General features: G+C 46.4%; 1 protein-coding gene across 1 annotated transcript in view; it reads right to left on the bottom strand.

Moving 5' to 3' along the window:
- LOC134803416 (spectrin beta chain, non-erythrocytic 2) overlaps positions 1 to 13,680 on the bottom strand; it is a 170,653-nt gene that overhangs the window by 121,387 nt on the left and 35,586 nt on the right. Inside the window, exons 13-21 of the mRNA XM_063776235.1 lie at positions 11,638 to 11,860; positions 9,994 to 10,184; positions 8,052 to 8,140; positions 7,080 to 7,233; positions 5,473 to 5,608; positions 3,653 to 3,865; positions 2,304 to 2,450; positions 1,138 to 1,308; positions 357 to 540 (exon numbers count right to left, since the gene is read on the bottom strand). Of these exons, the coding sequence (XP_063632305.1) occupies positions 357 to 540; positions 1,138 to 1,308; positions 2,304 to 2,450; positions 3,653 to 3,865; positions 5,473 to 5,608; positions 7,080 to 7,233; positions 8,052 to 8,140; positions 9,994 to 10,184; positions 11,638 to 11,860 (1,508 nt within the window). The remainder of the gene's footprint in view (positions 1 to 356; positions 541 to 1,137; positions 1,309 to 2,303; positions 2,451 to 3,652; positions 3,866 to 5,472; positions 5,609 to 7,079; positions 7,234 to 8,051; positions 8,141 to 9,993; positions 10,185 to 11,637; positions 11,861 to 13,680) is intronic.

Raw genomic sequence — 13,680 nt, 5'->3', positions numbered from 1 at the left:
CAAATATGTAACAATTATGAATCTAATACGATCATTTATATTTTTCTGCTTTAATAAGTAATAGTTACTGATTTTTAAAATGCGTTTTTAATTAAAAGGCATGTCAAAATCGTTTACCTTCTTTTTAATGTTAAGAAAACGAACTATAGTACATATGAACGGGCGACCCGCGCGCGGGCAGCTTTCTCGCGCAGAGAATTGCAATCGCAATCGAGCGCGGTATCGCCGCCTGCGTGTCGGGCATCCTCCCGAGGGCGCCAAATTTAGACAGGCATTTTAAATTTTTAGTTTTAGTTATTTTAACTGTAGTTAGTTTTAGTTTTATATTCCTGTTTGTATTTTCCATTCGTACATACCATAGTCCCGCTTGATGTCGGCGATCCTCGCGCCGACGGCGGGCGGCTGCGGGCCGGGCGCGCGCGGGCGCGGCGCGCGGCGGGCGGCGGCGCGGGTCCGCCGCACCGGCACCACCTGCTTCACCAGCACCGTCTTCTTCACGCGCTGCACCGTGCGCACCTTCTCCGGCCGACGCACTTGCACCTGGAGGGAACACTTTATTATTACTATTTTATACAAGATATAATAGAGAGCTTTTCAGTGCTGAGTTGCCTAAGTGAGGTACGACATTGGAAAGCTTGATTGTGTCACTATTGTATACAATAGTTTTTCTACGAGTCAACAAAAATAATACTTTTAACTAGTAGAATCATATAGGTAAACAAACCAAAAGTATACAGCTAAGATACGCGAGCAGCCGCGATACCTTCATACTCGTACGCGCCCCGGCCGCCGCGGCCCGGCGGGTTGGTCAACGATACCTTCTCGTAACTCATGAGACCCATTAATTTTTTCCACATTGTAAGGTAAACGTACTAGTGCTCGACATGCTAATGCCCTATAGATGACACCTTGCTGTCACCTCTATTGACCATGACTTAAATTTCAAGATGACATGTACTGGGACCGCGTTGAGCACCAGTACATTTACCTTTTAATAACTTACCGGTACAACTCTCAGTTCGATCTCTCTAACATAGTTGGCGGGCATGAAGCCATCGGAGCGATCAGCCTTCCTCACCGACCAACAGTCCGGGTTGGTCTTGTTGATGAAATAAAGAACTTAGCTAAAACACTCACCGGCACGACCCTTGGCTCGATCTCTCTAACATAATTGGCGGGCACGAAGCCATCAGAGCGGTCAGCCTTCCTCACCGACCACCAGTCTGGGTTGGTCTTGTTGATCAGGAACATCACCTCGCCCTTCGCCATCGATATGCCTTGCCCGGTGAACGCGTACAACGCTTTCACCTGCGAATAAATTAAAGATCGTAAATGCAAATAAAAAAAAGTGCAAGAATAAAATAGAAATAACAAGAATTACAAATGTTAGTAATAAAAAAATTAAGTCGTCATTGTAAATTTTTTTTGAACGCCAAACGGCAAATCAATTTGCCGTGCCACTGACGCCACGGGGGTAAAATTTAGTTTAGTGAATAAATAATGCCAACCTAAAAGTGGGGTGTTTTTCAGTAGATTTTCATCAAAAAACGATCGACGTCATATGCCGTCTTTGTCACGATTTTGCGATGACGTAAATTGCCGTCTGTGGCGTTCAAAAGGTTATAAAAGAACACCGTGTATACCTGTGGGACGGAGCGCTCCTCGGTGACGGTGCGGTGTTCTAGCCGCTCCACCTCCTCCTCCTCTCATACTTCAGTAGGGACGAGGCGGGACTCGTTTACCCATTCCTCCTCCTCGAGGGCTGCTGCTTCTACCTCTGTTGGCTGTTGAACAAACACCGTGTATACCTGTGGGACAGAGCGCTCCTCGGTGAGGGTGCGGTGTTCTAGCCGCTCCACCTCCTCCTCCCATATTTCAGTAGGGACGAGGCGGGACTAGATCACCCATTCCTCCTCCTCGAGGGCTGATGCTGCTTCTACCTCTGTTGGCTGTTGAACAAACACCGTGTATACCTGTGGGACAGAGCGCTCCTCGGTGAGGGTGCGGTGTTCTAGCCGCTCCACCTCCTCCTCCCATATTTCAGTAGGGACGAGGCGGGACTAGATCACCCATTCCTCCTCCTCGAGGGCTGATGCTGCTTCTACCTCTGTTGGCTGTTGAACAAACACCGTGTATACCTGTGGGACGGAGCGCTCCTCGGTGACGGTGCGGTGTTCTAGCCGCTCCACCTCCTCCTCCTCCCATACTTCAGTAGGGACGAGGCGGGACTCGTTCACCCATTCCTCCTCCTCGAGGGCTGCTGCTTCTACCTCTGTTGGCTGTTGAACAAACACCGTGTATACCTGTGGGACAGAGCGCTCCTCGGTGACGGTGCGGTGTTCTAGCCGCTCCACCTCCTCCTCCTCCCATACTTCAGTAGGGACGAGGCGGGACTCGTTCACCCATTCCTCCTCCTCGAGGGCCGGGGCTGCTTCTACCTCTGTTGGGAGCTATTGAAGAAAAAAATATCGTTTAGTATGGGATAGCGCATATTTCTTAAATATACCGGATTTTTATTTGTTTAAATAAGTCGGAGTCAAATATGAGTTTACCTATTTCTAAGTAGTATATGTAATATACCGGACGTCCCACGGCTATGCCACGTGGAGGGAAAGTACCCTGAATATTGTACATGGAACATTTTACTGAAAGAAGACATTATTTTAATTTAAGAGGCCGGTATCGATTTTAGTCCGATGGCATAAGCAGTAATAGTATTTTATGCAACTGTTGTTTAAGAGAGGTCAAAAAAGGCGAGTGGCGTGAGTAACAATTTGAGGCGAAGCCGAAAATTGTTAATAAAGACGCCACGAGTATTTTTTGACTCAGTTAAACAACGTTGCATACAATACTTTTTCTACGACCAAGCACTTACTTTGAAATAAAATTGTAAATTTAACAAATATTTTTAATTCAAGAATTAGCAAAAATGGAGGGTACAGGCGGGAAAAGAATGAATGAATAAAATTAAAAAAAATGTCTATGGTTCACTTATTTGTCAGAGATGACATTTAAAATACGGTTGGCAACACTGTATTTCATTCAATATTTTTTAAGTGGTCATTACACGAAGTATCGTATAATCGCCAAAAAGATACTGCGTGTATGCACGAATTCTTTTTTGGGGGATAGACTAAAGACTTGTCTTGACAACTATAAGGTAGGGTTTTAAAGGTGTGTGCACGACCCTTTAAATGACAAATAAAAGTACGGGAGTAGAAAAAGGCTTTAACATCGGAGCTAGAAGCTTTGATTTCATCGTACAGCCCGCATTTAATACTCGACTCTTAGAGGCAATTTGTTGTTTAATGGAAAAACTGAACAATTAAATGGTTAAAATAAGATGAGTGAATTGCAAAAAAAAATGTACGTGATCAAGCGCAGTTAAGAAGCTGTGATTGATTAGTCTTAACTAAATTGATTCATTTGTGTTACAAAAATTAACTATGTAAATTGTATTAATAGTATTTATTGTACTTAATTCGTACACATATAAGTCTATAGCATACGCTAACACACTTTCATGCATCTAACTTAAATAGAAATGGCTTAACTGTCGTAACACAATGGAATCAATTAACTTTAGAGTAATTTCAGGTGCTTAACTATGTACAATATTTTTGCAATTCACTCAGATAAAATGTAAAGTTACTTGTAAAGTGAGTATCCCAGCGCTCTTCAGCCGTTCAGCGTGTGCGCTCAGCGCGTCCAGCTCTGCGCTGTAAGCCCTGATCTCGTCGTGCAGCGCCTTGTGCCGGGCGAGCAGCGCGGCGGCGGACGGCGCGTCGCGGCCGCAGTCGCTGCTGGCAACCAGAGGGCGCTTCTCTTTCATCCACGACTCCGACTCGTTGGCGTCGCCGTAGAACTGAGAACATAAAACATTGTTGAGGAAACCTTATACAGCACGGATATGACAAGACATCCTCCAGACTGAGCATAGCGCTACCCCCTCTGCCACGAATATACGGTAGTTTTACTCATAGTCTAATAAAAAGAGTGACAAAAGCCGACGTCACAATAACATATAGCGCTATCGCATATTATCATATAGTACTGTCGCATGATGGCGTAGGCTTGTGTCAGTCACGTGACCACGAAAAGACGGGAAGAGAGTACCAGGCGGAGTATATTATTTTCACCTCAGCAGCACGAACAAGGGTACTTTGCTTCTTAAAAACAGTGAGCAAAATGCGATTTTGCTCACTGAGTCATTTTGTCTCACTCAGTGAGCAAAATCGCATTTTGCTCACTGATTGTGTCTCACTCAGTGAGCAAAATGCGATTTTGCTCACTGAGTGAGACAAAATGACATTCAAGTGACCTTTATAGTCATTTCAACATGCGGGGTCTAATACAAGTTCGATATGCTTGGGTTCTATTATCTCTGTCCCTCTAGGTATGTTCTCACTGCTTAGGGTGAAAATTTTTGTGTACTACACGAGATCAAAGTTATTTACATCTCGTGCTCTTTTGAATCCCTTACTACGCTCAAGATTCTAAATTAGATTCACTCGCTACGCTCGTGAATCTATTATAGAATCTTTCGCTTGCACGGGACTCAAAATAAGTACTCGAAGAAATATCAAACTTTGATCTCTTGTTGTACAAATAACTATATACCATGGTTTTACTCCATTTTCGAGTCAAAGTGTCTTTGTGTGACGTCCGTGTCTTTGAACGGACCAATCACGGCACGGGACTCGCTCACCTCGTCCCCCGCTCCCCTGTATTTTTGGCAGCAGTGGTTTCATGAAATAATTGCTCTAATCTCCGTCTAGAAGATTCCTAGTCTATGGGATATCGCCGCTATACTTACTCAACCTCGTATATGCAACACTCATTTGATGACAAAAACACCCGTATTCCGAATGAAAGAAAAGCGACATTTCCATCAAATGATTGTTGCAGATATGAGGTTGAGTAAGTATAGCGACGATATGATGGTCGTTCTTGTCTTGACAGCGTGATAAAACGGTGTCCGTCACTTTCTATCCCGCGGTGTTAAAAAGTGACAGTTGTTTTATACGCCTGCAGGGTGTTGCCTATAACAGGAGCAATAAATTAAACTGTAGGCTGTACTCCTCAAACAGACCAACATTCGTGCAGCTACTTTAAAAAAAAACAACGGGTTGCACACCGGGAGTGCCGGCAGAAGTGAAAACTCAATGACATTGTAACAGTTTTTCGATCAGGTCACGTGTCCGTCTTACGAATTTTCAATCTGTCGAATCTGTCGGTCACGTGACCTGTCGCGAGTTTAACATTTTTTCCCCATCACAAAAAGTGCACAGCGCCGCTAAAGAAGTTTTTCACTTCAATAACTTATGTTTTGATTTTTATTACACTTTAAAGTTTATTCTAAGACGCAATGTATTGCAAATTTTGTTTATGTTTAAAGCGTGACAGGCAAGATTACAGTGTACATTGAAAATAATATTTAATTGGTATGCTTGGATACAAGGATGTCCATACCTGATGTGCTTCGGCGGCGTCCTCAAGTTGTTTCTCCCTGGCGTCAGCGAGCTCGCGCAGCGTCGCCCACTGCTGGGCGAGCGACGCCAGGCGACGTTCGATCTCGGCACTCTTCGGGTGCTTCGCGTCGATTAGGCTGCGAAGGATATTGTTCATCATTATATTCCTGGTGGTGGTGGTGGTTCTTGGTGGTCCTGGGTTCGAATCCCAGTAAGGGCATTTATTTGTGTGATGACACAGATATTTGTTCCTGAGTCATGGTTGTTTTCTATGTATTTATGTACATATTTATATATTATATATATCGTTGTCTGAGTACCCACAACACTAGCCTTCTTGAGCTTACTGTGGGACTTAGTCAATCTGTGTAAGAATGTCCTATAATATTTATTTTATTTATATTGCATTTTATTATATTTTACAGTAAATCTAGTGCTCCATTACGACACCCTGTGCTAAAATAAGCACAGTACATAACTATGTCGAAAATTTAAAGGGCCATGTACTGTAAAACGTTGTACGATACACGTGCGAATAGCTAATTCGTATTTTTCGCACTTGTATCGTAAATAATTATTTATCATCCTCTTTACAAGTCTATTAGCCACATAATATATTCATTATTAATTGAAGAAACAATAGACAAACGAAATACATAGTTTTAATAACAACTTTTGCCAAAACCAGGCGTGGCTCACTCCGCGATTTCGTCGCTTTGCAACAGGTAGCTAAAAGTACATCCGTTCCACACCAATTTTGGTGGCTAGCCATAAGCCGCGCGTGGCGCTGTCGCCACCTAGCGGCCATATCTGTCCTGATCGTAACAGACGCGTTTTGTTACAGAGTGAGTCTTCTGTACCTAGTACTATTATTTATTCTGTGACAAAACTGTTAAAAGTACTCTTAAAGCCAAATATTAGAATAAGGCTGCATTTTTAAAATACTTCAGTATTAGCATACGTTTAGAAATCATTAACATTAACAAGCATAATTCGGTTTTATTTAATTATCAATAAGCCCTAAAACGCCGCAAATATGCTGGTCTCTCTAACAACCACATATTTGCGGCGTTTGCGGTAGAGACCCTAGCCGTGGAGCAGCGACGCCCATATCCTTTTCCAGAAAAAAAAAATACTGGTGACCTCACTCATTCCTAGGTCAACGAATAGGCATAGCCATCCAGCGGGGTAATGTAGCCAGCCTCATGGGCACCCTTCCACAGAGCACAGACTTGGGGGACCTTTCATAGGTGGGTATTTTTTCTATTGTTGTTTAATTTTTAAGTAGGTTTATTTTAATGTTAGTTTAGTTTTGTAGGTAGTTTTAATTTTAGGTTACATTTATATTATAACAATAATCTAATCTAAATTAAGCAAACGACACTTTTCCCTCGTTTTCCCCTGAATTGTTTATCGTAATGATTAGTCACCTCTGTCCCTTGGCGCGGTGCCGCTGCGACACGTGGTCCCGGGCCCGCAGCTCGGTCAGCAGCGCGGTGTGCTTCTGTCGCAGCGCCAGGACCCCGCGCAGGTCCTTAGCGGCCACGTCGGCGCGGCAGATACGCTGCTTGTCCGTCACCCAGCCTGGAGGACGTTGTTATTAGTCACCTCTGTCCCTTGGCGCGGTGCCGCTGCGACACGTGGTCCCGGGCCCGCAGCTCGGTCAGCAGCGCGGTGTGCTTCTGTCGCAGCGCCAGGACCCCGCGCAGGTCCTTAGCGGCCACGTCGGCGCGGCAGATACGCTGCTTGTCCGTCACCCAGCCTGGAGGACATTTATTTATTTTTTATTTATTTAGGCATTAAAACACTCGTGTGATGCTGTTATTAAATTCACTCCTTTCGTTTCATAAATCCACATATTTAAGCTTTATTGCACAAACACAGGAAAAATTTACAAATGGCGGACTTAATGCCTAAAGGCATTCTCTACCAGTCAACCATAGGGTCAAACAGAGACAAATGTTGGTGCAGGAGATACATAACTTATAAAGAGAAATGTAACCGAGAAGTCGAACATTATTGTATATAAACATAATAAGATAAACCTACAAAATCGTGATAAAATACGAATACTTATATGATGTACAAAGATAAACTAATATATTACTACATAAAAGATGGAGAACATTATTTAAATTCTTCTGACAGAAGATGCTTGCGGAGTAGTCCTTTGAAGACAGATTTATTTTGTTCATTAACATTACAAATTGAACACTAAAATTATTCACATAGTACAGATCTTATTAGTTATTGTTTTATCAAAGAGAATAGAGTGTATAGAGGCGGATTGTCAAAGTAAATTATGTAGCCACTGTAAATTTACTGCCATCTTTCGACAGAAGATTAAAATTGTTAGAACGCCATCCTTATTCTTTCACTGCTATGTGTCAACTTATTAAATATAATATTAACGCCATCTACTCGACTGTAGGCCAAAGGTATGGTGCAATCTTTTCGACCGATGGCGCCATAACCTTCAGCCTACTCTCGAGATGGTTTGCTAAAAAATTGGGGGAATAAATGTTAAGCTTAACGTTATTTATTAAGGTTATGAACGTTATGGTTGTTAAATATACACACCTTCTTCTTCGTCGTGGTCTTCGAGGAACTGGTAGAGGTTTCTGGCATCTTCCAATCTCGCCTTGCGGTCTTTGGCGGCCGCTACCAAACTGCACATAAATAAATCATTAAATAGGTACGAGTACATTGAAAAACACAAACAAACACTGTACAATACCATAGTGTTTGTTTATAGTTTTCACATCACCTATTCGGAAAAGGGCTTTTTCTTCCCCGCTAGAAGGGATCAAAGTGGCACTTTTCCTCCCTGCTAGGGGGGATCAAAGTGGCACTTTTCTGTTCTAGGACACTGTTTTTGTTATTTTTTGCATTCTTTTTTTAGCTTGAATAATATTTTGAAACATAATAATTTGTGTCAACACTAAGATTTTTTTATTTTCCTCATAGTTGATGTGAAAAGCAGTATGTGTCACACGGTATCAAAATTATTTCGTCTTGGGCGTTAACACTTGAATCCCTCATTACGCTCGGGATTCAATGTACGCCCTTAACGGAAATATATCATTTTGATCCCTTGTAACACAAACTACTATTTCATCACGACTCTTCCTAGTCCCACATTAAGCTTAATAAGGCTCGTCTTGTGGACTAGACGTCTTATTGCTATGGATCATGTCATGCGGTACGCGAGTTTGCATTAGGCACTACTTACTGTTCACCAGGCCCCTATTTCACCACGGTGACAGGTGCGACAATTGTCGTCAGCACTGTTACCGACGTCACAGGCATCCATAGGCTACGGTAACCGCTTACCATCAGACGTGCGGTGTGCTTGTTTGCCACCAACATTTTAATTAAAAAAAACTCCATTATGTCGCCAGTAAATAAATACTTATTTTGCGAAGCTAATGACAATTGTGACAAGAAACACGACAATTGTCACGAAATTCCGACACAGAACTCATTTCCTGTCAAGAATTACCGAAAGTTCTTTCAAATCTTTTTGTCAATTGTCATCATCATTATCATAAACTTCGCAAGAGAAATACGCTTTTTGCCGATATAATAAAGTTTTTTTAAATAATACAATGATGGCGGCAAACAGGAATACGGCCCGCCTGATGGTAAGCGGTAACCGTAGCCCATGGAGGCCTGTGACGTCAGCAACAGTGACATTTGCCGAATTGTCGCACCTGGCACCGTGGCGAAATAGGGGCCAGATGGCGCCTGACTTGTAAAGACTTGTTTCCGCTAGAAGTAAGTATATTAGTATGTATCTTTAGGTATTTAAATAAAAGTAAACAAACAATTTATACATTTTCGGGTAGTTATAAAATTTATTGGTTAACCGACCAATTACAAAACCGCCTGGATCAGTCACTGAACGACCTGACTTTGACCTACATTATTTGATCGTGTAATGTTTTCATATACCCTCAACTGGGTTAAGGAGGCATTTGAGGGTAGATTTTGTTTACACTTTTTTAAATAACTCAAGATACAGACTATAGACGACTTATTGCTATGGATCATGTCATGCGGTACGCGAGTTTGCATTAGACACTGCTTAAATGTCCAACAGATGGCGCCTAACTTGTTTACTGCAGGAGTAAATAGTAAGTACCTGTCGTAGCCGTCCTGCAGCCCCTGCAGGCGTGCCGCCAGCTCCTTGTGCCCCTCGCCCTCGCCCTGGCGCGCGAGCCGCCGCAGGCTCTCGTGCAGCGCGCCCAGCTGCAGCTCCTGCAGCGCGTGCGCCTGCAGCAGCCGCTCCACGTCCACCAGGTGGCGCCCTACTGCCTCAGACTACAGGTACCTGTCGTAGCCGTCCTGCAGCCCCTGCAGGCGCGCCGCCAGCTCCTTGTGCCCCTCGCCCTCGCCCTGGCGCGCGAGCCGCCGCAGGCTCTCGTGCAGCGCGCCCAGCTGCAGCTCCTGCAGCGCGTGCGCCTGCAGCAGCCGCTCCACGTCCACCAGGTGGCGCCCTACTGCCTCAGACTACAGGTACCTGTCGTAGCCGTCCTGCAGCCCCTGCAGGCGCGCCGCCAGCTCCTTGTGCCCCTCGCCCTCGCCCTGGCGCGCGAGCCGCCGCAGGCTCTCGTGCAGTGCGCCCAGCTGCAGCTCCTGCAGCGCGTGCGCCTGCAGCAGCCGCTCCACGTCCACCAGGTGGCGCCCTACTTCCTCAGATTGGAATACGGCCTGCAACATAAATAATAAATCAATATTACAACGACATTCTTACACAAATTGACGTGACGTGGTACCTCTACATCTACACACATACCTGCATGTCGGACAGCGTGCCGCGCACCGTGTCGCACTCGCGCAGCAGCGACATGAGGCGCGCCAAGGCCGCCAGCGAGGCCCTGTGCCGCGCGAGCAGCGCCAGCAGCTCCTGCCAGCGCGCCAGCACGGCCTGCTCGGTGACGTGGTACCTCTACATCTACACACATACCTGCATGTCGGACAGCGTGCCGCGCACCGTGTCGCACTCGCGCAGCAGCGACATGAGGCGCGCCAAGGCCGCCAGCGAGGCCCTGTGCCGCGCGAGCAGCGCCAGCAGCTCCTGCCAGCGCGCCAGCACGGCCTGCTCGGTGACGTGGTACCTCTACATCTACACACATACCTGCATGTCGGACAGCGTGCCGCGCACCGTGTCGCACTCGCGCAGCAGCGACATGAGGCGCGCCAAGGCCGCCAGCGAGGCCCTGTGCCGCGCGAGCAGCGCCAGCAGCTCCTGCCAGCGCGCCAGCACGGCCTGCTCGGTGACGTGGTACCTCTACATCTACACACATACCTGCATGTCGGACAGCGTGCCGCGCACCGTGTCGCACTCGCGCAGCAGCGACATGAGGCGCGCCAAGGCCGCCAGCGAGGCCCTGTGCCGCGCGAGCAGCGCCAGCAGCTCCTGCCAGCGCGCCAGCACGGCCTGCTCGGTGACGTGGTACCTCTACATCTACACACATACCTGCATGTCGGACAGCGTGCCGCGCACCGTGTCGCACTCGCGCAGCAGCGACATGAGGCGCGCCAAGGCCGCCAGCGAGGCCCTGTGCCGCGCGAGCAGCGCCAGCAGCTCCTGCCAGCGCGCCAGCACGGCCTGCTCGGTGACGTGGTACCTCTACATCTACACACATACCTGCATGTCGGACAGCGTGCCGCGCACCGTGTCGCACTCGCGCAGCAGCGACATGAGGCGCGCCAAGGCCGCCAGCGAGGCCCTGTGCCGCGCGAGCAGCGCCAGCAGCTCCTGCCAGCGCGCCAGCACGGCCTGCTCGGTGACGTGGTACCTCTACATCTACACACATACCTGCATGTCGGACAGCGTGCCGCGCACCGTGTCGCACTCGCGCAGCAGCGACATGAGGCGCGCCAAGGCCGCCAGCGAGGCCCTGTGCCGCGCGAGCAGCGCCAGCAGCTCCTGCCAGCGCGCCAGCACGGCCTGCTCGGTGACGTGGTACCTCTACATCTACACACATACCTGCATGTCGGACAGCGTGCCGCGCACCGTGTCGCACTCGCGCAGCAGCGACATGAGGCGCGCCAAGGCCGCCAGCGAGGCCCTGTGCCGCGCGAGCAGCGCCAGCAGCTCCTGCCAGCGCGCCAGCACGGCCTGCTCGGTGACGTGGTACCTCTACATCTACACACATACCTGCATGTCGGACAGCGTGCCGCGCACCGTGTCGCACTCGCGCAGCAGCGACATGAGGCGCGCCAAGGCCGCCAGCGAGGCCCTGTGCCGCGCGAGCAGCGCCAGCAGCTCCTGCCAGCGCGCCAGCACGGCCTGCTCGGTGCGGGCCACGCCGTCGGCGCCGTGGTACTTCTCGCGGACCAGCTCGGCCGCCATGGCGGATAGGTCCTCGAAGCGTTCGGTCCTGGACAAACATCAGATTGTTCATGGCTCAGGATTGGAAGGAGTGACATTCATTGTTGAGGGAAGCCCAAGATCTTCTTTGGATCGCAGATATTTTCATTACAAAAAACAGTCTTTTCTTGTAGTTGGACTTACTAATTTAAGTATAGTGGTAATAATTTAAGACTCCGTAGAGCAAAATCAGCGAAAAATGCAGTCACCGTTTAGACGCTAGCGTTCACATCTCTTATAAAAAAAACCGGACTAATCAGTTTTTTCCTTCTTCCTCTTAAATGCAACAGAGAAATTCAATCGTAAATGTAAACTTGCGTAAAATTTCCATACATTCGCCATATATGTCAAAAATTTGATTCAGATGCCCGGTCGGGCTATTTCCGAGCAGACATGTCGCTGAACGCAGTCAAATGACAGTTACTTTTGACAAATATATTGCCAGGAAATCATGTACGTATACGAATGACAGTACCAGTGTAAAACTGTGTTCAAAATAAATAAAGTAAATAAATAATGTCACACGGAGATCTAGATTTTGACTCATTAAAATTTTGATTTATTTTATTCTCAAGTCATAATTGTTCTTAAAAAATATAAAAAAAATATTTAAAAAAGTATGGATACAACCGAATTGGTTTCTTCCTTATTCACTTAAAATGAAAATAGTTTGAAGATGTGTTGTGTTTGTTTGTGTTTATGTTTATGTTTTTCTCTCCCTCTACCCCCTGCAAAAGTCACACAAACCAACGGTAGTATTAAAGATTACATATCGCACACAAAAGCGTGAACTCAAGGAGTGAGGGGAGGGGCTCCACATCCGTACGCTAATTGTATCAAATCTCAATGTATACACGATGATTTTTAATCGGTGATCAGGAGTAGAAAAATATTAATATCTAGCCCAAATTAAACTTATTAGGTTAGGTCACGCGCAATTATCTCATTGTTTAATCAATTAAAAGTTAAAACATAATTAAAACTAATAACCACTAAACACATGGTTATCCTACATGAAGTAACTACGATCAGGGATGTAACGGATGTGGTTTTATCTGAACCGAAAACAGATGTTTTCAATTTAGTTTAACGGAACCGAAAACGGAAACGGAACCGAAAACGGTAACGGAACCGAAAACGGAAACGGAACCGGAACCAGGATCGGAGCCTGACTTTTTAACGACGTAGTCGTTTTCCCCTTTCTAGAATAAACCTTCAGACAAAGTTTACACTTAGCCGTGTCCCCACTAACTTCATCAAAATAGTTCCAAATCGAACTTGATTTCGGCTTCATTGTGCGTTTTTTTACACACTAACATTCACCACACACACTACCGCGTGGCTCACTCCGCAATTTCGTCGCTTTGCTACAGGTAGCTAAAAGTACATCCGTTCCACACCAATTTTGGGGAAAGCCATAAGCCGCGCGTGTCGCTGTCGCCACCTAGCGGCCATATCTGTGCTGATCGTAACAGACGCGTTTTGTTAGAGAGTGAGTCTTCAGTACCCAGTACTATTATTTATTCTGTGACACTACACACAGTCAGTATACAACAGAACACATACGATTTTAATTTTAATAACACGAATAAAACAAAGTATACAAACAAACAACAAATAAGCGTAGCACGTGGCAAGCGGGGCGATGAGCGAATGACTGGTATGAACGTTTGTTTTTGATGTACGCCGCCGCCGCGCGAAGCATTGACATCCGTTATAACTTCCGTTTCAAACATAACGGAACCGGAACAGAAACGGATGTGTAATACCAAACGGAAGTTCCGCCTTAACGGAAACGGAACCGGAGCTCCGTAACATCCCTGACTACGA

The sequence above is a fragment of the Cydia splendana genome, chromosome 26 (assembly GCF_910591565.1).
Source record: "Cydia splendana chromosome 26, ilCydSple1.2, whole genome shotgun sequence".
In the NCBI taxonomy this organism is placed as follows: domain Eukaryota; kingdom Metazoa; phylum Arthropoda; class Insecta; order Lepidoptera; family Tortricidae; genus Cydia; species Cydia splendana.
Note: the sequence above shows the minus strand (reverse complement) of the source record. Positions and strands in the feature narration are given on the sequence as shown.